Source organism: Trachemys scripta, chromosome 3 (assembly GCF_013100865.1).
Source record: "Trachemys scripta elegans isolate TJP31775 chromosome 3, CAS_Tse_1.0, whole genome shotgun sequence".
Lineage (NCBI taxonomy): Eukaryota > Metazoa > Chordata > Testudines > Emydidae > Trachemys > Trachemys scripta.
Window position 1 is genome coordinate 10,295,168 of NC_048300.1, and position 23,984 is coordinate 10,319,151.

Below are 23,984 nucleotides of genomic sequence, written 5' to 3' on the forward strand. Positions count from 1 at the left end.
TGTGTTTGATCGTCTCATGAAGATAAAGCTGGTATTTGGGGATGGGAGTGAAGTATAGCAAGTATTACCAAAAACATCTTTGTGTGTGAGAGAGAGAGAGAGAGAGAGAGAATTTCTAGGCTTCTGAATTTCATGCATTTTGTCATCAATCGTAAATGTTAGTCCACAACAGTAATGTATATTGGCTAAAATGCTCTCTCACTTTCAGTCTACAGTATGTATTTGATCTGCAGTTTTTGAGCCTCCAGCACAAATGCTAGATAGCGATAATAGTACATTATCTAAAATGCTATGTAAGGGCAGCATTTTAGAGTTCTGAAAGAAATACCTACTGTTAACTTTAGGTACTTCTTTTCCATGGAAATACATTTCTAGGTTTACTAATAGGCGGACGACATTTGGGAAAATATCATCCTTCTATGAGGTAAACTTGTATTACTGGTGATAGGCTTGGCCACTTTAACAGCTACAGATTTTCTGTGTGTCTCTTTCACTGTGAGGGACAAGGGTTTTCTTGTCTTGATAGTCATTCACTTAAAAAACAAGACACACAACAACAAAGTACCTATATTTCACTTGCACTGCACTGCTTCCCTGCTTTTTTCACTCTTTTTCTCTAACCCTATGCTGATAGATTTAAGTCACAGGAAATTGTAAAATACAACCCCTGGCACTATTATCACTAACCTTCCCGTTTCACAGTTGAGAAAACAGTTGATGCTGTTGGGTGTAGAGTTTGGTTTCTGAAAGTTGCTTAATTAAATAAGGTGGTTCTCAACCTCTCCTCAGCCATGTACAAGAGTATAAAGCAAAATCTGTCAGATTCTTTTTAAGCATACACAAGAATTGGGCCCAGGAGATTTCAGGATCCAGTTCACGTCTTGCTGGCATCTGAAGTGGGTGGGAGGGAAGTTTGAGTATAATCAGAACCTTTCAGTCACCCCTACTGCAAATATCCCTTTTACCTGTATGTATTTATTTCTTGCCACTTCTCTTTTCGCCTCTAAAGTGTATGCTGGCTGAGGTAGAAGGAGCAAAGCCGTAGATAGAACACGTCAGAGGTGTTTGACTCAGTTCTGAACGATCATTGGCTCTGGCTGTTGAGTGCTAAGGCATTGAACAGTTCATGCGTTTGGCGTAACTGTCACAGGCAATGCTGTTTGCTCAGACCGTTGTTTTTGACTGACATAAATAGATTTTCTGAAGTGTAAAGACAAAAAGTAATATGAATTCACTTCGAGACAACTTCAGTCATTCGTTTTTTGTCTCCTCTCATGACTCAGAGCAATTTGTGAGGCTTCTGTCTGCTGCAGATTGGGAGCCACTGCAGGTATATGACCTTATAGCAAAACCAACCATATTCCTCTTGTCAAACTCAGGAGTTGCTTTCTAAATATACACACTTTTTGTGTCTATTCTTTGGAGAATCATTTCAAGTGAGTCATGCTCCTGCTGCAATGAAACATGGATCTTAGCATCATTTCTGCACTGACTGAAGTGGATCTGTGTATAAATTTGAAGATGCAGAAAGCCCAGTGTCTCAAAAAGGGCCCATCACTTCATTGACCCAATGTTTGAATCTCACATCTACAGATTCAGCCCATCCCGTAGGGTGTCCAAGCTCTTGTCCTTTCAAGCTGACTTTCCCCCCACTTCATTTTCTCCCCCGTATTCAGTATTTTCATCCCATCTTAGGAGTTGCACTGACAGCTGAGGATGTAGTTTCATATGACTATACAGAACTAGTCCATAACTGGAGCAAAGTTCTCCTTCCAAGTGCACAATGGGGTGCTTATCTTTCATACTGTGCTCTTCCCTACACATGCAGAGCTCCCACTGCTATCCATACTATTGTGCGGAGCTGAGAAGAGAATTTTGCTCACTATCCCTAGCAGGTGTCTAAAATGTAACACATGCTGTACCTTTTCACCCAGACATGACTCTCAGATCTCTTAGAAAGAACATTTCATAGAATGCTACTCGGCCCGAGTCTACTACAAAATAAGAAAGAGATCTATGCAGTAGGGTAGAGGGCTTGCAGCTTGATTATTTTTATTATGCTTTCAGGGGCTCTTGCAGTCCGTGTGTGAGAGTGGTGAAGTCTAAAGGGAAAGAAAAAGTAGAGCTACTACATCTTAAAGATCTAAACTAACCTTTCTGTAGATCATAATGGGTGGGATTTTCAAAAGATCCTTGTGACTTAGGTGCACAGGTCACATTGGCTTTCAATGGGACTTATGTGCCTAAGTCGTATAGGCACTAATAAAAAAATCCCACCCAATGTCACAAATGTAAGGTTCTCCACTTGTGAAGTAACTCCCTGCTCTCCATGTGTCAGTATATAATGCCTGCATCTGTAGCTTTCACTCTATGCATCCGAAGAAGTGAGGTTTTTACTCACGAAAGCTTATGCCCAAATAAATCTGTTAGTCTTTAAGGTGCCACCAGACTCCTTGTTGTATCAATATTTTTGTGATCTACCTAGGCTAGAAGCAAGTTTCATCTAGAAGGAGTTATTTTGTACTGTCCAATGGTATGCAGTGTCTGTTGCTAGCTCTCATGGTTCACGAGATATCTGACTTTGCTTACTTATGTATCATTTATTTATCAGTTTTACTTCTGCCAATAAACATGCAACCAGAAACCCATTGCTAGATAGAACTGACCCAGGCTAGGCCCGGAGGAGGAAGATTCCGTATTTGGGAAAAGGGAAAAACAAATGGCTTTTGAAGCTCCTCAGAGGCTAGAGCATGAGAAGTAATCTTGGTAGAGATGGTCAGAGTGCCGGTGAGGTAGTTAAGTGTGTAAAGTTTGCTATTTATTATATGGGGAGTGTGTGTGTATGCCTGTGTATACAGTCATATAGCTGTAGAGTCGGTTCTTCAGCTGGTGTAAATAGTCGTACCTCCATTGACTTCAGGTGAGGATCTGCTCCATACAGTATAGATATAATTTGAAGTCTCTGTAGAGACATGAAAAATATAAATCTCAGGATATACACTCAATGTTGCCAACTCTCGCTATGTCTGCTGTTTTTTCTTAAAGCCCTAGGCCCTAGAGTTGTGTGAATGCACCGGAATCTCAGCTTTCATTAAAATAAAAATTAATCTCTAATCCTCGTGGTTGTATAGATTAGCTTGGGAAGGTGACTTCTAAAAGTTCAAAAGCCAGAAGGCAAATAAAAAGAACTCTCACTCGATTAAAAAAGCCTCATTATTTTGAACTCAGTTGTGTGATTTTCGGTGCTTGACTCATGATTTTTTTTATCACTGTATGGTTATAATAGCCTTCGATGCTAATGCACGTTCATTTGGAAGCAGGTTTGTATTTCAAGAGAGAAATGTGAATTATTTCTAACAATAAGTGCATTGATATAGGATAAAATGGGCACACAGCTAAAATTAGTGTCATAAAATGATTCCTCCAGTAGATAAACTATTGCCATCTTCAGTCAAAGCTGAAAGGCACCCTTTACAAATAAATGGTTCCATTTGTGAATCATATCTTTTATAGATTATTACACACTAGGATGCTAAAACTCAATGAAACAATCTTTTTTATATTGTGCCTTGAAGGGTTTTCCCACATCAAACAGGAGAGGTCTGAAAATTTGTGCATCAGAGTACTACGGATTTTACAAAAAAAAGAAGCAAACGAGAAAAGAAAAAGGTGCTAGTTAGAAGATACAACAGGCTTGTCAAATAAAACGTGATTATTTTAATTATTCAGAATAATCCATGAAAGGTATAACTTTAGGCATGGAATGAATCATGACCTGCAAAAAGTTCTACAACAAGCTCTTGGTTCAGTCACAGAGAGGCACAAAAACATGTCTGGAGTGAGATAATACTTTAAGTTTATAACTGTTTGGAGATCAGATTGTAGATCAGACTGAAAAGTACATCCAGAGCTTTCAGGTTGTTCAGAATAAAAGGTCTGGGCATGGTTTTGGAAGGCACTGAGCTCTTTTGTGTTTGCTTTACAGATAGATAAGTTAGATCAGGAACCAAAATATACCTCATTTAGACATAAAGGGTTTGTAACCTATCTATGTCCTAATTTCTTTAGGAAGTAATAGAAGCTATTGCTGAGTGTGCATTTAAGACATCGCCTTTTCCGATCCTCCTTTCCTTTGAAAACCATGTGGATTCGTAAGTAATTACAGTGTTGCAATGTTTATTATAGTGTTACAATGTCAAGACACAAGATTATTTAGCATTTTTGTTATCTGGCATTATCATCAATCATCGTAATTACTGAATTTGTCATCCTACATGTCAGCCCTTAAGGTACTTAAACATGTGCATAACTTCAATTACGTGAGTAGTCTGATTGATTTCAATGAGATTTCTCACCTTCTTGAAGTTAGGCACATGCTTAGATACCTCGCTGAATTGGAGCCTTGCATGTGAGGGGGAAATGTTTTAATAATTATTGGCCAAATTCTGCCACCTGCACTCAGGTACAATAGTATCTTTCTGCCCAAGTAGCCTCAGTGATTTTAATGGGCTTACTCCCGGAGCAAGGTTCTACTCCAGCAGAGTATGTGAAATTCCCATTGACAGTAAACATGACAAAAATGAAAGACAGAACAAGCTAGAGAATATGCTCTATCATCTGTCTTAATGTACACAGCTATTTCCTTGGAGGTTGCACATGTCTAAATAAGAGTGGAAGTTGTCCATAGTGTGTGTCTTAGGGCTTGTCTACACTACCATGCGCGGTCAATCTAAGATAAGCAACTTCAGCTACGTGAATAGCATAGCTGAAGTCGACGTACTTAGATCTATTTATGGCGGTGTCTTCACTGCGGTAAGTCGACAGCTGACGCTCTCCTGTCAACTCCGCTTGTGCTCCTCATTCTGGTGGAGTACCGGAGAGCACTCAGCGGTTGATTTATCGCATCTATACTAGACGCAATAAATCGACTGCCTCTGGATCGATCGCTACCCGCCGATCCGGCAGGTAATGTAGACAAGCCCTTAGTGGAGAGCCCAAAAGTGACATTAACGTGTGTGTGTGTATTGGAGCTGGTCAGTAATTTTTCAACAAAACCTTTTTCTGGCAAAAAATGCAGATTTGTTTTAACCAACACTTTTTTTTTTTTTTTGCAGGAAAGGGTCAGTTCTGACAAATTTCCCGATTTAAAAAACTTTGGGGGAAAAAGTGTTGAAATTGTTGAAACGTCTCACTTTGACATTTTCAACACAAGAAGTTCTGCTTGTTTGGTTTGGAATGACTTTTCATTTAGAAATTTAGGTTAATAGTGATTTTTTTCATTAAAAAAGTTGAATGCAAAACAAAATGTTTCAATTGACCGGAACTAACTTTTTCCCTCACATTTTTGGTTTGGGCAAATTTTCAAGCTTTTGACATTCTGTGCCAATTTGGCTGGGAAAAATTTTGAAATCTTGAAAAATTTCCTGTGAAAGAAAAACTCTCTCTCCCCTCCTCCCTACTTCCCCTCCCCTGAACTCTAACATATATATGATTAGTCATGGAGTCAGGAAAGATTTTGGGATTCCCACTGTTCGTGCTATTAGACAAAGATAAAATGAAAAAGGGATGGATTTGTTTACCAGTGGATACTAATGCACTGTTCTTCATTGCCCGCACTGATTGAGTCACAGAACAAAATTAATATAGAGAAATGGCTACTCATCTCTCCTTTTTAGCAAAATCTAAGATTCCATTGTCTTATAGTGAACTGGGGTGTCTCTACATCATAGCAAAACAGTATTTCATCTGCAGTTGACCCATACAACACTGAAACTATGCTGATTGTCGGTCTTGCTGCCATTCCCTTTCCAATCACCCCTTTGGATCAACCCCTCCTTCCACTGGAGAAAGAAATCAGGAAACTTGGATGATCAGAAATTTGAAATGTACCTATAGGACCAAATTCAAAGGTGTGGTTAAAGGTAACAAAGGGTGTGGAAGGGAATCTCAGTTTCTCACTTTCACTCTGAGAGACTGGAGAAATGTACTGTGCAAGTTGAAGTTGAGGGGTTGACCTATTTTATCCTACACCTTTCTTTCACTGGTTTCTTTCATTCTGGCTTCTATGTAAATTACACCAGCTGACACTCAATTAGACTCCTTTACACGTGCCCATTAATGTACAGTTTGCATCACCTTACACATCACATCTGAATCTGACCCAGAGTCTTTAAGGAATATGCTTGTCTGGATCCTTATTCTTCAAATCTGTATTTTAAAACTATCAACAAACTTTGTTTAAAAAAGGCAGATAGGAGAATCAGCATAATGACCTATTTATTATCTCAATTGTTCAGGTCTAAAGATTAAACAAAAAGCATTAAGCATAAGATCTTTTCCAGAGCACCAGCTTCCACTTTATTTTAAAGACACAAAGAAATTAATTTTTTTTTAGAGAAACAAAGAAATCAATAATTGCAAGAAAGAAAACAATTATTTTCAGAAGTCAAATAAGTGCCAAAATATCTTTTAAAAATGGGATTAAATTTTAATCACAACTAGATATGTGTAAAATTCCAGGAAGATGAAAAATCAGGCGTAGTTACCACTGTGTTACTCCAGTTTTATGCCAATGTTACTGTATAGAAATCAATGGTGTTTCACCATCATAAAACTTCAGTAACAGAGAGATGAATCAGGCCCTAGATGTATTATTTTATCTGCAGTGCTCTTTCACGACAATAACAAGTTATTAACAAAGGATATTTGGGAAAGCAATATCAAATGTGTTCTGTTTTATTTGGCTTTAAGGGTGATTAACTATTGGTATTGGTTGTTGTTAACTTTCTGCTGCAATAAATTATTGTGTGCATTTAATGTGTGCAGCTTCTAATTTTGCCTTGGCCAAATACCACTTACAGTTCTTTGACTGCATGTTATAATTAGACTTTCATTTCTTCACGAGTTGCTGGAGAATACGGCAATTAGTCATGCCAGTTAAAGAATCCCTCATCTAAATTCATGGAATGCTTCTTCTGCCTTTCCATTTAGATAGAACATTATTTTTCTTCTAGATGTTCATGATCATTCAGGCCTAAATACCAGTTCATAATGCTAAGTACTTTTATAGCTTCCACTTCCGGAGAATTTATGTAAATCCTGGTCTCATGGAAGTCAACTCCCAGTTAAATTTCTGTGGGACCAGAATTTTCCCTATAATTCTCAGCTATTAGATTTGTCTTCACTGAAAATTTTGGGTGAAATCCGGTTGCATCAAAGTCAATGGGAATTTTGCCATTGACTTCAGCTGGTACATGATTTTACCCTGTATGCTTTGGTCATGTCATTTTTCTTAGTGACTTTTAGATCACCTGAGGTAAATATTTGTTACTACCTTTCAACATTTTCTCCAGAAGGACTTAAACCTCATGGAATTTGATACCATCTGAATTAGCTCCTCCATTTTCCTTACCACTATTCCAACATGTGGAACCATAACCTGCGTGTCATTTTCAACTCTGACCTCTCTCTTGCTCCACAGATCTAGATTATGTCTAAATCTTGATGATTCTTTGTGCACAACATCTCTAAGAGACAGCTTTTTTTCCTCATCCAGACAGCTAACACACTTATCCAGGCTCTCATCATCTCGTGTCTTGATATGGCAACAACCTTTTATCTGGCCTTGACAAAGGCAATTTTGCCCTGTTCCTATCCATTCAGAATGCTGATATTAAGATAATTTTCCTAGTCTGATGCTTTGGCCACGTTTTGCATTTCTCCACTGGCTCCTCCTTCTCTATCACATCAAACATTGGCTGCTTGTATTAACTTTCAAGGCCCTTCATCGTCAATCCCCACCCTACTTATCATCTCTCTTTCACTGTCAAACTGTCAAAGCTCGCCTCTGATTGGCCCATGATGCCAAACTGCCGTGCCCATTTGTTAAACTTTCAAACATGTACCTTCATACCTCCCCCGTCTGTCTATATTAACCTGTTTTTTTCTTGTCTTATATTGTAAGCTCCTTGGGTCAGGGATTGTCTTTTTATGTTTGTACAGCACCTAGCACAATGGACAGGCCTGGATAAGTGCTTTTTTAAAACAAGTCTGCAGAGGCGATCCTGGCAATTCCAGGCTCACAAGCCTCACTTCAGTACCGGGTTGAAACTATAGTAAAGAACAGAATTATCAGACACACAGATGGTGTTGGGGAAGAGTCAACACAGCTTTTGTAAAGGGAAATCATGCCTTACCAATCTATTAGAATTCTTTGAGGGAGTCAACAAACATGCGGACAAGGGTGATACAGAGTACTTAGACTTTCAGAAAGCCTTTGATAAGGTCCCTCACCAAAGACTCTTAAGCAAAGCAAGCAGTCATGGGATAAGAGGGAAGGTCCTCGCAAGGATCTCTAACTGGTTACAAGAGAAGAAACAAAGGGTTAGGAATAAATGGTCAGTTTTCAGAATGGAGAGGGGTAAATAGCAAGGTTCCCAAGGGATTTGTTCTGAGACCAGTGCTGTTTGACATCTTCATAAATGATCTGGAAAACAGGGTAAACAATGAGGTGACAAAGTTTGCAGATGATACAAAGTAGTTAAGTCCAAAGCAGACTATGAAGAGCTTCAAAGGAATCTCACAAAACTGGGTGACAAGGTAACAAAATGGCAGAAGAAATTCAATGTTGATGAATGAAAAGTAATGCACACTGAAAAACATACTATACATCAAAAATGATGTGGTCTAAATTCGCTGTTACCACACACGAAAGAGATCTTTGGGTCACTGTGGAGAGTTCTCTGAAAATATCTGCTCAATTTGCAACAGCAGTTAAAAAAAGCTAACCAGATGTTAGGAACCATTAGGAAAGGGATAGATAATAAGACAGTAAATATCATAATGCCACTATATAAATCCATGATATGCCCACATCTTGAATACTGCATGCAGGTCTGGTTGCCCCACCTCTAAAAGATTTATTAGAATTGGAAAAGGTACCGAGAAGGGCAACAAAAATAAGTGGTATAGAACAGCTTCTGTATGAGGAGAGATTAAAAAGATTTGGACTATTCAGCTTTGAAAAGAGATGACTAAAGGGGGATGTGATAATATTATAAGATCATGAATGGTGTGGAGTAAGTGAATGGGAAAGTGTTATTTACCCATTCACATAACATAAGAACCAGGATTCACCAACGAAAGTAACAGGCAGCAGGTTTAAAACAAACAAAAGGAAGTATTCCTTCATACAATACCCAGTCGACCTGTGGAACTCATTGCCAGGGGATGCATAAAAGTATAACTGGGTTCAAAAAAGTACTAGATAAGTTCATGGAGGATAGGTCCATCAATGACTATTAGCCAAGATGGTCAGGGACACAACCTCATGTGCTGGGTGTCCCTAAGCTTCTGACTGCCAGATGCTGGGACTGGACTACAGGAGATGTATCACTCGATAATTGCCTGTTCTGTTCATTCCCTCTGAAACACCTGGCATATGGACCATTGGTCTGACCCAGTATTGCCATTCTTATGTTCTTATGTAATGGGGTTCTAGTCCATGACTAGATCCTTGGCACTGATGATAATAATCATAAAAATGGAATGTCTTTAATGATTCACTAAGGCATCCAGTATTGTGTGTAGATTTTACAGTGTAGAAAATAATTATAATGTTAAGATACATCATCATTCAGTCATGAATATTGAGGTCAAAGGCAGCATACTGAAAAAAACAGCACTAAGAAATGGACCCACAAAATGGGAGCGGGGGTGTGTGTAAAACATTTAGACCCTTGAAAGCATTGGAAAGGCCTCAGAAAGACCTTGAGTTTTGAAGTGAGATTAATATAAGGTATCTAAAAATCTGAAGACAGACATCTCTATAGTTAGAAACATACTCATGACCTAGCAGCTAAAAGGTTAAGTAATCCTTGGACAGTATCCCTCTAAAACCCATTTTAAGATTAAATTTAATTAAAGGCAAACTCACCTTGCCATTTTCTGCTAGAATTAGTTTTACAAATATTAATAGATGTCATGCTCTCCGGAGTGGCTCACAGCCTTGAGTGCTTACCTCAGGGCAGACACCCCAAACTGATGGTGTGTTCTAAAATTAGAGTTCACCAAGCCAGTAACAAATGTGAACTCCTGGATCACTATTGCAGTCCCCTTAGCCTTTCCAGTCTATCTTACCACTCAGACAAACTGGACGTAGTGATAAACGGTCACTTACACTAAAAATCACACCACATTCAGATTGCTTCCAGTCCCAAGAGACCAGCCACTTACCCCAGACCAACTGGTACCCTAGATCTTACACCAAAGACAGCATCTCTAGCAGTCCTGTAATAAACTAGCTAAAGGTTTATTAACTAGGAAAAAGAAATAAGAGTTATTTACAGGTTAAAGCTAGTAAACATATACACACAAATGGCTTACCATCTAAATCCTAAGAGTGATGGAGCTGAAGTGATCTGTCAATTCAAAGTGTCTTTCAGGGAGAACCCTGGAGACTTCTGCCTCTGTTGAGAGTCTCTGGCCCTGTAAGGGTTCAAACAGGGAAGGGTGAGATGGAAACTTTTTGTTTTATTTCCTTCATTCAGCTTTCAAGTCCACAGGAGGAACTTCCTTGCATGTAGCATTTCCCAGCTGTGATGTGGCCATTAACCAATCCTTTCTATGGTGATGTTCCTGGATGGCCCATCTGATTTTGATAGTTCTTCTGGATGGGCGGGTGGAGTGGGGGACGATTCCCACGCCGGGACTCACTACTTCAGAGCAAACATTTTCAAAGTTATAAAGCAAAATCTACAGATTTTCTTATCACATGGAATATCGACATTACAAGTGAGATTAATGCATGCAATTTACAAGCATTTCATCGAGTAAAAAACACTAAATACATTCTTATAAGACTAACGCCTATTTTGAGCAAAACTAACATACAGGTGAACTTTTCTGGTCTTCAGCTGTGAGTCTCTTCATACTTAGCTAATACCTGCAGTCTTGGCAAGAGTTGGCACCTGGTTTGCCAGCGTTACAAGAGTGTTTTTAGCAAGATTTCTTTTTCTGGATCCTCTTTACAATCTTTTAGACTGTAGGCTCTTCTGGGGAAGGACTGTGACTTTATGCATGTCTGGTACAGCATTAGGCACGCTGGTAACAGTTCACAAATAATAGGCTATTATTATATGTAGTGCCTAGGAGACCCAGTTATAGAGTAGGACTGCATTGTGCTAGGTGTCGTACATACACAAAACAAAAAGAACGGTCCTTCTCCCAGAATTTCACAATCTAAGTAAAGGGACAAATATCGGTTTGTGTATTTCCTGCTTAACACATAGGGTATGTCTTACATTATCTGTCAGATTGGCGGGCAGCAATCGATCCAGTGGGGATCGATTTATCGCGTCTAGTCTAGACGCGATAAATCAACCCCCAAGCGCTCTCCCATCGATTCCTGTACTCCAGCACCGTGAGTGTGAAGACATCACGGTGAGTAGATCTAAGTACGTCAACTTCAGCTACGTTATTCACATAGCTGAAGTTGCGTAACTTGGATCGATCCTCTTCCCCCACTAGTGTAGACCAGGGCATATTGAATGTTCAAAGGTATTATGTTCCTCCTTTATCTTGTAAATAAAGTCCTTTGCCTTTGCACATTTTGGGGGTTTCTCCATTTCCCATACTGCTGGTACAGTTCCATACAGTACGGATCATTACTTCATGGCTCAGTATGTTATAAACTGTCAATTCTTCACACATTGAGAACTGAGATATATGTAGAGTTAGGCCAGGTCTACACTACACCCCTAATTCGAACTAAGGTACGCAACTTCAGCTACGTGAATAACGTAGCTGAAGTTCGAAGTACCTTAGTTCGAATTAGTTCGAACTTACCTTGGTCCACACGCGGCAGGCAGGCTCCCCCGTCGACTCCGCGGTACTCCTCTCGGCGAGCTGGAGTACCGCAGTCGACGGCGAGCACTTCCGGGTTCGACTTATCGCGTCCAGACTAGACGCGATAAGTCGAACCCAGAAGTTCGATTTCCAGCTGTCGAACTAGCGGGTAAGTGTAGCCAAGGCCTTAGATGTGGGGTTAGAACAGGATGGTACAATTTCCTGCTACTACTACTTCTAGTGAGGATAGTTCTAAACCTAAATTCTCTCTGAAGTGCTGTAAGATTTCGCTGTTGTGTAGGAGTGAAATTCTCACTACCTCCAGACATCTGGGTGATTTTTTTTTCCGTTGATGTGCCCTTTTAAAATCTAATCTTATGCCTGTTCCTAAGTTTTAGATAAATGTGGGGTTTGGTTTAAAGGGTACAGGCTTTGAACATCATACTGTCTAGGAGTGTGGATCCATTAAAAATACATACTAGTTGAGAAAATGAAGATGAATTTGCCTATAATAATTTCCCCAGGGAGGCCAGAGTTATAACAAATCCCCACTCACCCACCCACTTTCCACAGAGAGCTAGGGGTGTTTTGTGCACCCTGTCTGTTTTGCCAGTTAAATAAGGACTACAACATTCTACCTTCACCCCCAAGTCACTGCATTCTCCACCAACCATTCCCTTGAGGGTTCTTAGCTCTCTTGGCTTCCTACGCACCTTTCTAATATTATGCCTGAGGCTGAAACTGCGTATTAACTTTCTTGCAGAACTGGCTAACTTCAAACGACAGCATTAACAAAACACTGCAGTGATTAAAAACGCAGCAGTTTAAAACCCAGCATAGCTTTGTGGAATCATTTAAAATCTACAACCATATGTATTGTGGACAACTGAAGTTTGTGACTGTTTTAACCTCTGGCTGCTAATGCTGGAATCCCCCAAATGGGAGCAATGCTGAACTTTGGGAGATTCAGATGCTGAGTTAAATGCCATCCAGGCTTGGTCCCATCTCTGATTTACTCACTGTGTAATCCGCTATCTTGATTACACTGCTGGCACACAATGAATAATTAGTAATCATAGCAAGAGGGCAAGCGGGGCAACAGAATGGGGTATTAGTAATGTGAACAGTGTATGTTGCTGAACTGCGAGTTTATCCAAATACTTTTGGCTAGATTCTCATTTACATTAAGGCTCTTTCACGCTGCCCTAAAGTACAATAGGGCTTTAAAGTAGATGCACCAGTTTATTTGTGTTTGTAAAAGGTTAGTCGAGAAGTAGATTTAAAAATTCTTTCTGTCACCTGGGCAGTTGTCCTTTCAACTAGAGCTGGTTGGGAATTTTTGGACAAATTGTTTTTCATTGAAAACTGCAGATTCATCAAAATCCAAACTGTTCATGAAACAGGGTGGGGTTTGATGAGTTTTCCAACTAAAAAAAATGGGGAAGAAAAAATGTTATTTCAGTATTTTCAAAATAAAAAATCCTGTTTTCCTGTTCAAAATGACCTTTAAAGAGATTTTAGAAAAGAAAAAAATGTCAAAATTGAAAATATAATGTTTCAAAATGACCAAACCCAAACATTTCAATGACCAAAACTGAATTTGGGGGGGGTTGGCTTTTTTTGATTTATGAATATTTTCAACATTTTCAACTTTTTCTCCAAATTGAGATGCCAAAAAAAAAATAACCCACAATGCTCAAAAATATTCACGAGACGAGAAAACTATTTTCCACCCAGCTTGAGTTTCAACCTCCTGTGAAGAGATATAATTGTAACAGAGGGGTTCCCAAATGTTCTGATACACAGGATTGTAACTTGCCAGAAAAAACCTAGGACCTCACCTCTTTTATATTCATTTATATAGATAATTCTGTTATGAATAATAGATGCAACTATAACTGCTTGGTGTGCCTATATGTCGTCCATGATCTGTGAATAGAAATTGATTTTTGTTGGATTTCACTAGGGAAACAAACCTGTAGTTGAACAGTTTTAACCTGTTCCTGTAGTTATAAAAAAACTGCAGCCGTAGGCTGCATTCTAAGGCTATGCAAGTGGCATTTATTATAACCTATCTGTAGTCCTAAAACTCCCATCACAATGATATCTAGACATTATTTCACTCTTGGTTTGCACTTTGGGTAAACTGGCTGTAAGCACAGTCTGCTCAGTTTGGCTTATCCCTAGTGGATGTCATGAAAACCACCCAAGTAATTTACTGTAGTACAATATAATATAGGTAGACAAGCATCTGATAAGGGGAAATCTCAACAGTGGTCCACCCTACAGGCTAAAATAATCATCCAGCTACTTGCTCCAGAAGCTTGTTGCTAAGACCAGGTCTACATTCGGAAGATGTTGCTGATCAGTATAGCTATACCAGCAAAGCTCTCCTATACCAAAAACGTGTGCTTATGCCTTTTTTCCACACACCATATAAGCTATATCAGCCTAAGCAGAATTATGCCATTATGACTGTGCTGAAAATAGGTCTTTTGCTAACAAAGCTTTGGCAGTACAAAAAAAAAAATCGCTAGCTAGTTTCTAGTGTAGAACTGGCCGTAGGGTGACCATGTTTGAGAAGGTTTCTATGTGACTCTTTGCAAAATGTTGGAAGTGCCATTAAAAAGGAAAATCCCGTTTCTCTTTTTTGTTTCCTCCACTTTACAGTCTCAAGTTAAAAAAAAAGAAAAAGCAAAGCACAATGGGGGCGGGGGGGGGAGAGTAAAGGCATAGATATACCTTGAAAATCCTTGATGTGACCTAAAAGTATGATGAAGGAAAACATATTTCAATAGGTTGTCTACAAGAGCCAAACATGTGGAATCATTTATTTCTATCACTCCCACAACTGATATATTCAATTTTTATATTCTGTAAATTGCATGTGAATATTTGTCTCTATGTGACAAGTTCAGTTTCACTATTTATGACTTCACATGGCCAGTGCCTTTATTGTACTATTTCATGTATAATCCCTGTGATAAGAGCTGTCAGAGAAGTCAGAATAATTACATGATGAATCTAGATCATTGTGAACAATTTACAATGATAGGATCAGGAAATTATCCTTTCATCTAGTTAAGGGATATTAGATTTTTCCATTACAGCTGCTTTCAGCCTGCAGTAGGAATAAGTCTCACTTAATTCTATCCTTTCCCCCCTTCTAGCCCTAAGCAGCAAGCCAAAATGGCAGAATATTGCCGATTAATTTTTGGGGATGCACTGCTGATGGATCCACTGGAAAAATACCCAGTAAGACGGTTTGGTATTTCCCTGATCATAAACATATGTATGAATATTTATTTGCATATTTCAGTTTTCTGTTGTTCTTCATATACCACTTTAAAAGATAGAAGCTGCTACCTTTGGGGGTTTGGGGTTTTTTAAAGTAATTTATGCTATTATTGGTTTAAGCATATGGTTTCTGATCTGGAGATTATTGTGATCTAATCCTTCAAATCAAAATTGGCTCTAACATCTACTCTTTTATAATCTGGGCTTTCACATTTGAAATAGTATCAGAGGGGTAGCCGTGAATCTGTAAAAAGCAACAGAGGGTCCTGTGGCACCTTTAAGACAAACAGAAGTATTGGGGGCATAAGCTTTCGTGGGTAAGAACCTCACTTCTTGCATCTGAAGAAGTGAGGTTCTTACCCACGAAAGCTTATGCTCCCAATACTTCTGTTAGTCTTTAAGGTGCCACAGGACCCTCTGTTACATTTGAAATAATACTTCTTGTGGTTTTTATTGTAACTATTTCATAGTGCATTTTTTTCTTTTTCTTCTAAAGCACCTCCATTGGTGCTGTGTTGTTTAGCACAGAGCCTACCTGTTGTGCAAACCACGCTTCATCTTAAAATGGGGTTACATTTTGGACTGCACAACTGTACATTTTATCCTGGGGAGAATGAGAAGCTGGCATGGGACCTTTTGATTTATTACACATCTCTCCTTCTTTCCTCTAAGCTTGAAAGTGGCGTTCCCCTTCCAAGCCCTATGGACTTGATGTACAAAATTCTGGTGAAGAATAAAAAGAAATCACAAAAGTCTGCCGACGGAAGTTCAAAAAAGAAGCTCTCTGAGCAGGCGTCCAACACGTGCAGTGATACGTCCAGTGGGTTTGAACCCTCATCTCCTGGAGCAGGTAAAAGTTGATCTCCCAAACACATTACTGCCTGAAACCTAAGGAGCCCAATTGTGATTGACACTAAGTCCTGTTTACAGCACCCTGTAAATGTAAAGGTGCCTCAGTGTAGGTCTAGCCCAATGGCTGGTATGTTACTTACTTAGGGCAAAGTGCTGTCCCCTGACAAAAGGCAAGTCAACGGGCTTTGCTCAAGTAGTCTAAGCTGGGTTGAGGCTCAGGAGTTTTTCCTGCTAATCTAATGACCTGGTGCATTGTGTTGTGTGCAATAGTATCTAGCCACCCTCCCCACACATACTTAGAGAGTTTAGTATACGGTTAGCTCCTCCAGCTTGTCAGTGCCATGGGCCAAAACTTCAACGCAAAGGGAAGCACCATAGAGCAGAGCAAGGAAATGACATCCCTTGAAGGGCCTTTCTGCATCTTAGCTCTGTGCACAGTGAAACTGCAGTGGTTCTGCTGTATTTAAGACAGAATGTAGCGGGGGATTTGGCTCTCAAAGTCCCAGAGCCCCATTCACTGCTGCCTCACGTCTAGTAGGGTCACATGCACCAGTGCAAAGTGGGTGTAAAATGCTAGCACATCAGAATGGTATCAGTTTGCATCCACTTACTTCGCATTGGGGAAAATGACTACACAAGGTGCAGGGCAAGGGTAAATCGGGACCTGCATCTTGTATTACTTCATGGTATATTCTCAGCTCAATGCATCAATATTTAACCATGTGACTCCCATTAATTCCCACTCCTCTATATGAAAATACACTGCTCTGTTTCCATTTTACTCACCTAAATAAAACAAATACATTGATTAGCCTGGGCTGTACATTCCTCTGAGCAGAGAACGGATTCATTTTCCTGAGACGCTGCAGTTACCAATACACGGATGTAGATTATTTGCATTTACTTACCTTTGATTTCTCTAATTATCAACACACTCTGCTCTTCCTTTTATACCCGTAGCTGCTCCCACCCACACGCAATGCACAGTACTTACTGTTCATGCAGCTAGAGTTTACACTCTTTCTAATGTAAACCTTTTGTACTGAAGAAGGTAAAAAACTTGCTCCAGGCTAAAACTGGGCAAACTAAGTTGAAGAGCAATTTCCAATAAATAAAATATATTGAAGTATCTCTATCTGCTTTTGATTTGAGAGCAATACATCTATCTACCCGAGTTCGCTAAGATTTGTTCTGCACTCCGATAACAAACAACATTAAATTGTTGTTTTTTTAAGTTCCTATGTTCTAGTGAGAAACAGGTAAAATAATATTGAAACTAATTATCCCTACGATTATAGGGATCTTAGCCAATGGGAAGCAGTAGGTAAGAACAGATTTAAAATTTTTATTAAAGTTAATGTTTAAAATCAAATTTACACAAGTTAAGAAGGAAGGTACTGTACCTCTGGGGTCAGGCTTCGGTTATGAGGGATTACAAGTGTCGGTTACAAGGTTCATAAGGTATATACATGGTACATAACCAGCATAGACCCAGATTGGATAAGTGATCTCGGGTACACCACTCATCGAATGTATTTAGAGTCCAAGTCAGTATTGGTGTAATGAATAAGTACATGGGTGGGGTGCGTCCCTTGGTTTGTCAGGGAAGGAAGGAAGTCGGTTATTTCCCTGACCGGCGTTCTCGATTACTCGACATGGTACTCACGATGTCCCGTGATGTGCTCCGTGTATTCACCTCTATCCCGATATAACGCTGTCCTCGGGAGCCAAAAAATCTTACTGCGTTATAGGTGAAACCACGTTATATCGAACTTGCTTTGATCCACCGGAGTGCACAGCCCACCCTCCTGGAGCGCTGCTTTACCACGTTGTATCCGAATTCATGTTATATCGGGTCACGTTATATCGGGGTAGAGGTGTATGTCGGACACCATGAGCTGTCTCATGAGCCGGGTGTAGCGTCAACCGACTCCGCACGCTCTCCGCACCGGCTCGTTTTGAGGGTCCCACGCGCCCAGGGCTCCCACGACCAGGGCGTGGATCTGGACCTCATAGCCCTGGGCAACTGGTGATTATAGGGATCTTAGCCAATGGGAAGCAGTAGGTAATACTACATTTCTTGTTGGTCACTAGCTGATTTCTTGAATGCAGATTTAAAACAGGAAGGTTATCATCGTGTATTAGTTGTATCATGATAGCGCATAGAAATCCCATGTGGGATCAGCGCCCCATTGTGCAGGGCACTGTTCACACACATCATAAGAGACAGTCTCTGCCCTGAAGAGCTTGCAACCTAAACAGTTATTATAGACAGATATCACGGCCCAAAATTAAGGTTGCCTAACAGTTTGCATTATAAGACCCCGTTTACAGTTGCTTATAACTTTTCCAAACTTTAAGCATTAGGGGTGACATTTTCTATGCCAGGTGTCAGCCTGTCATGTAATTAAAGACTATCATAATGCATACACACAGGACAGCTGAATTAAGGTAGCACAGGCAACTTAAATTCCTAACTTTTGATTGTGTGAATTTTGCAAGCTTAAAGTTATTGTAATGCAGGTTTTTAAAAATCTATTATTTCAATGTGTTTATAGCGGTATACAGGACTTGTGAGAATAAGGACTTGCCTTGACAAGCAGTGTTGCATAGTCAATAAAGCACTGGACTGGAACTTGGGAGACCTAGCGTCTATTCTTTGCTTGCCCACTGGCCTGCTGGGTGACCTTGGGCAAGTCACGTCACTGCCTTGTGCCTCAGTTTCCCCTTCTGAAAAATGGAGATAATGATTCTGACCTCCTTTGTTAAGCACTTGTGAGATCTGTGGATGAAAAGTGCTGAATAAGTGCTGGGTATTATTATTACACGAGAAAGTTGTGCCCGTTTAATTACAGGTGCAATTTAAAACCATTTTACTCAAACTGATGCAAAAGGTGCAGAGACTTGTATTTTATTTTAAGCTAGGCTTTAGTTGAAAGTGATTTGGGACAGTCTTAAAGATGACTCTTGGATGTACTTATAAGCAAAATATAGCAGCAAAATATTATTATTAATAACCCAAAATAAGTGTGTTCCCTCAAGGGTTTGCACCTGATTCACTAAGTTGGTTTATAAACTTTTTAAAGTCGCTTTTCTTTGAGTTGAAAATGCGTGTATCCCACCAGCTTCACTGCAGCATTGTATGCTGGCCAAATCATCAGACTTTGAGAAATTGGTTTGGATTAGAGCTTCATTTTGGCAAAAGAAAATCTCATTCCTAGCATCGTGATATTTTGTTCCCTTTCCATATTACCTCTGTTCATGCATTGGCGGTAGGTTGTTTTTCATGGGCTTGACATGGACGGATTATTTAGTATAAAGGCCCAAAGCAACTGACAGCTCAAAGCAGCCAAAGTTTGGATAACTGCTAAGTGCCTGGCTAACATTTAAAAATCCTGGGGCAAATTCTTAACCCTTCCCTATTAGGGTGAAATTCACTATGGTCTGCAGAGGAACTACTCATGGAAAGTTGCAGGAGTGTTAGGAGAAGATGAAGGAGGCATGTGGGCTCCCTGGGTGACTGAGTAAAGATGGATTAAAGCTTTTAGAACTAGCTCCTCAGCTGGTGTGAATCAGCATTGTGCTGTTGTAGTCTGCGGAGCTTTGCCGATTTACACCAACCGAGGAGCTGGCCCATTGCCAGCTGTCAGCAAGTGACCGCTTTAAATGTACAAGCTAAATAAAACGAGCTCCTAAATCTAAAAAGTATGTGAGCACTGAAAGGTATCCAAAGAGTAAATAAAAGGTGCTCTCCCGCACAAGGTGTTGCTGCAGGTCCTCGGTTGATTGAATCATAGAATGTCAGGTTTGGAAGGGACCTCAGGAGGTCATCTAGTCCAACCCCCCACTCAGAGCAGGACCCCCAAATAAATCATCCCAGCCAGGGCTTTGTCAAGCCTGACCTTAAAAACCTCTAAGAAAGGAGATTCCACCACCTCCCTAGGCAACGCATTCCAGTGCTTCACCACCCTCCTAGTGAAAAAGTTTTTCCTAATATCCAACTTAAACCTCCCCCACTACAACTTGAGACCATTACTCCTTGTTCTGTCATCTGCTACCACAGAGAACAATCTAGATCCATCCTCTTTGGAGCCCCCTTTCAGGTAGTTGAAGGCTGCTATCAAATCCTGCCTCATTCTTCTCTTCTGCAGACTAAACAATCCCAGTTCCCTCAGCCTCTCCTCATAAGTGATGTGCTCCAGCCCCCTAATCATTTTTGTTGCCCTCCGCTGGACTTTTTCCAATTTTTTGAGCTATATTGGTGCAGTCTAGACTGCTAACAGAGCTGCACAAGCGAATTTTACATTTTTATTCACTGAGACAGGGATTTGCAAAGGGGCCTAAAGCGGTTCTGAATTTCATTCAATATTGGACCCCTAATTCTCTTAGGCTTCTTTGGAAACCCCAGTATCTAGCACCGTCTCTTATCTGACTGCATACATAGCGCTCAAATATCTGTAGTCAGATTCTGTTCAACTATCCTTCCCCTTCCTCCCCCCCCCTCCCCCGCCATGGTTTTCATTGTAGCTTCGTCTAACGTCATAAATCCAGATCCTCGGCTGCTGTAAATTCCAGTAGAACTACAACAGTCAGTGGAGCTCTGGCAAGCTGAGGATTTGACCCCTAGTTTCTAAAGCTGTAGTCATTTGCAGTATTTGTTTGTAGACCCGTACATGTACCTAAGAGGGGATGCCCCAGAGGGAATGAACAGAACAGGGAATCATCAAGTGATCCATCCCCTGTCGCCCATTCCCAGCTTCCGGCAAACAGAGTGTTCCACAGCTGCAGCTCATGCTGTCCCAGGAGAACCCTTGGAAGTGAGAATTGATCTAACCGGGGATTTTCAGTTAAACCTTTTAAAATAAATAGGTAATACATTGCCGATTTCCCTCCATGAACACGTCTGGTAGTAATAAGCTGCAAACCAACGGGTGCCACCAATATATACTAATCTCAGCAGGGCAAGTTTGCCATAATCTGCCTCGTCTTCCCTTTTAATGGACTCTAGGAAGTGCTTTTTGCTAATCTAAATGAATAAATTAAGAGATTCATCGCCAGTGGCTGTTACTGGAAATCCAGCGAGAACACTTCAGGCTCTTAGCAATACATTAAAGTTCCCCAAGCTATCCCGTGAGTCTGTTGAGCAATCATGTTATTTTCTTCAATGAAATGTTCAAGACAAAGATTTTTTTGTGAATAAAGACATGACATATCAACACCAGTGTCTGGGAGGAAACCCAGCCTGGGGAATCATAGCTCAGTTGAGAAAGTAGCCCATGTTGCTTTCATTATATGTGTTCTACATAGTCAATAGGGTCATTAAGTTGACTTCAGTTGGCTTTGAATCAGGCCATGAACTGAGACGAAGAATCGGGACTGAATTACCTCTTCCCCACCCCAAGGAGGAAGATTGTGGCATTGTGGATACATTCTCACATTGCAGTTTGGTTTTGCAGCAGGCAAGGATGTTAGCCGTTCCTGGTGCCAAAAGAAAATTGCTTTGCCGTGGCTAACCGAGAAAAGTGAAAACCGTGGGCAAAAGGTTGTGAAATAAACAGATTTATGCAGCCTGTCATAAAACCTATTGTCCTAGCAGGTCCATGTAGGCATCTGCTGCATAAGTTAAAGCTCAGTTTTGATGGCTTCTTTCTGAAAGTAAAACCTACAGTAGAAATTTCTAAGGAAGAAAGATAAGGCTGCGGTTTTTGTTGAACGTGATTGTTTCCTGAAAGCACTATAATAAGACTATTTTATTTGGAGGGAAAATGTTTCTTTGATTTAGTAACAAATTAATCTGTCTTGCCTATAGGGTTTTGATTGGTATAAAATAACTGCGAACAAGGCTTAAAAATCTGTGTGATTCAGTCTCATCTACTCATTCAGTACTTTTTGAGTAAAAAAATGCTGTTTGAGCAGCTTCTTCACATTGTTTAGTTTGCACCGTCCTCTGCTGGTATGTACGTGATATGCCACCTCAGAGCTGACTGCTAGGAAAACATGCAGGGACAGAAACAGTGAAATAGCTCCATTGAAATCAAAGGAACTATTGCCAGTTTATAGCCACTGAGTATCTGCTTCACAGTTTTCAATATATGATGATAATAAAAATATTAAATATTTTAATTTAACCCAAAACATTATTTACTGAATAAGTACATTGTTGTTAGCAGTAATAACTAAGTTTATTACAGTAGTGCATAAGGGCTAATGGAGAATGCAGCCCCATTGTGTTAGGCACTGTACAAACAAAGAGGTTACAGTCTAAGTAATGATACTTATATAGTCTCCGTTGCCATGGTTTCTGAGCACCTCAGGATCTTTAATGTATTTATCCTTACAACACCCTTGTGAGGTAGGGAGGTGCTATTATCCCCATTTTACAGAAGGAGAACTGAGGCATAAAGAAAAAGGTAAGTGACTTGCCCAACATCACACAGGACATCTGTGGCAGAGGAGAGACTTGAACTCAAGTCAGCCCAAGTCCTAACCATTGGACTATCCTTGGTTAATAATATGGGATATTGTATATGCACGGACTATCACAATGCAGCATTTTTTTTTTAGTTCATTATTCTAACATCTAAACTGCTGTTCTGAATCACTGTTTTGTTGACCACAAAAGTCCTTTACAAAGATACAAAGGAATTGTTTGTTTGATAGGCAAATTCCCCAAAGTAAGTCAGTGATGTTGAGGAGGGCTAAACCACTCAAGACAGTGCATTTGGTGTTTTATATAAGAGGCTGTCCCTCTAAAATAGTGGTTCTCAGACTTTTGTACTGGTGACTCCTTTCACATAGCAAGCCTCTGAGTACGACCCCCCTTATAAATTAAAAACATGTTTTTATATATTTAACACCATTATAAATTTTGGCTGCAAAGCGGGGTTTGGGATGGAGGCTGACAGCTCGCTACCCCCATTATGTAATAACCTCGCAACCCCCTGAGGGGTCCCAACCCGAAGTTTGAGAATCCCTGCCCTAAAATGTTGAACCCTCTAAAGCAACAGTACTTGAAGGTAGTCTTGGTATTATAATCATTGTTTCAGCCAACAATTGTATTGTAATTAAAATGTTGCAGGAGAAGCAGAGATCGAGAGTGACGACGACGATGACTATGATGATGACTGCAAAAAATCGTCAACGGATGAAGTAAGGATTTAAATATTTTGAAATATTGCTGGAATGATTCTGATCCTTTATATGGCTTGCATTACTAAGTGTTGGACTGCCATCTAGTGGAAAAAGGAAAACATGCATTTAAAACATAATACGAACTTTAGAAATATTTGCCAATAATCTTAAAAGGATTCTTAAACAACACGTGCACATTGTTGCTCACTTTATTCATATTTTAACTTAGTAAAATAAGATATAATTAATCAGTTTTAAACAGCTACTTCTTTCTTATATATGTGTGTGTGTGTGTGTGTGTATATATATGTGTGTGTATATATGTGTATACCTATATCTCTATATATACAAGCTTATATATAACTATGCTGTGACAGCTCTGTGTTGAAATCTGTAGGAGACACATTTATTATTATTCAATTATATGGGTGCTCACAATGTGCTCAGCACTTTTCAGAAGATAAGATAATGCAGTCTGTTCCCAAGGGATCTTACAGACACGTATAAAGTCTTAAAATATCAGCTATGTGATTTAACTTTTAAATAGAGTGGTAAGGTCTCCTCTTCATAAATCTGTGAAACTCCCACAAGGCTAATTAAGACTATTTCACATGTATTTCCTTTTGTCCCCTTGAAATTCCTCCTTCCCTCCAAGAGTTTCACGTCTTTCAGAGTGAATTTCATTGGCTAACATCCTGTTGACAAAAACAAACAAAAATGACTCCCTTCCTCTAGATGAGGAGCCTAAAGGGGATAAGCCAAGCCACATATCAAAGGGAAATAGGCCAGATAATCTGCATATACAAATGAATAATGATCTATTAGACATTGATCCCACACCCACTAAAGTAAATGGTAAA

General features: G+C 39.8%; 1 protein-coding gene across 1 annotated transcript in view; it reads left to right on the forward strand.

Annotated features, from left to right (window-relative positions):
- The window catches only part of PLCB1 (phospholipase C beta 1), a gene marked incomplete in the record, with an annotated part of 630,990 nt that overhangs the window by 454,425 nt on the left and 152,581 nt on the right, over positions 1–23,984 (forward strand). Inside the window, 4 exon segments of the mRNA XM_034764106.1 lie at positions 4,069–4,151; positions 15,015–15,099; positions 15,814–15,991; positions 23,072–23,142. Of these exon segments, the coding sequence (XP_034619997.1) occupies positions 4,069–4,151; positions 15,015–15,099; positions 15,814–15,991; positions 23,072–23,142 (417 nt within the window).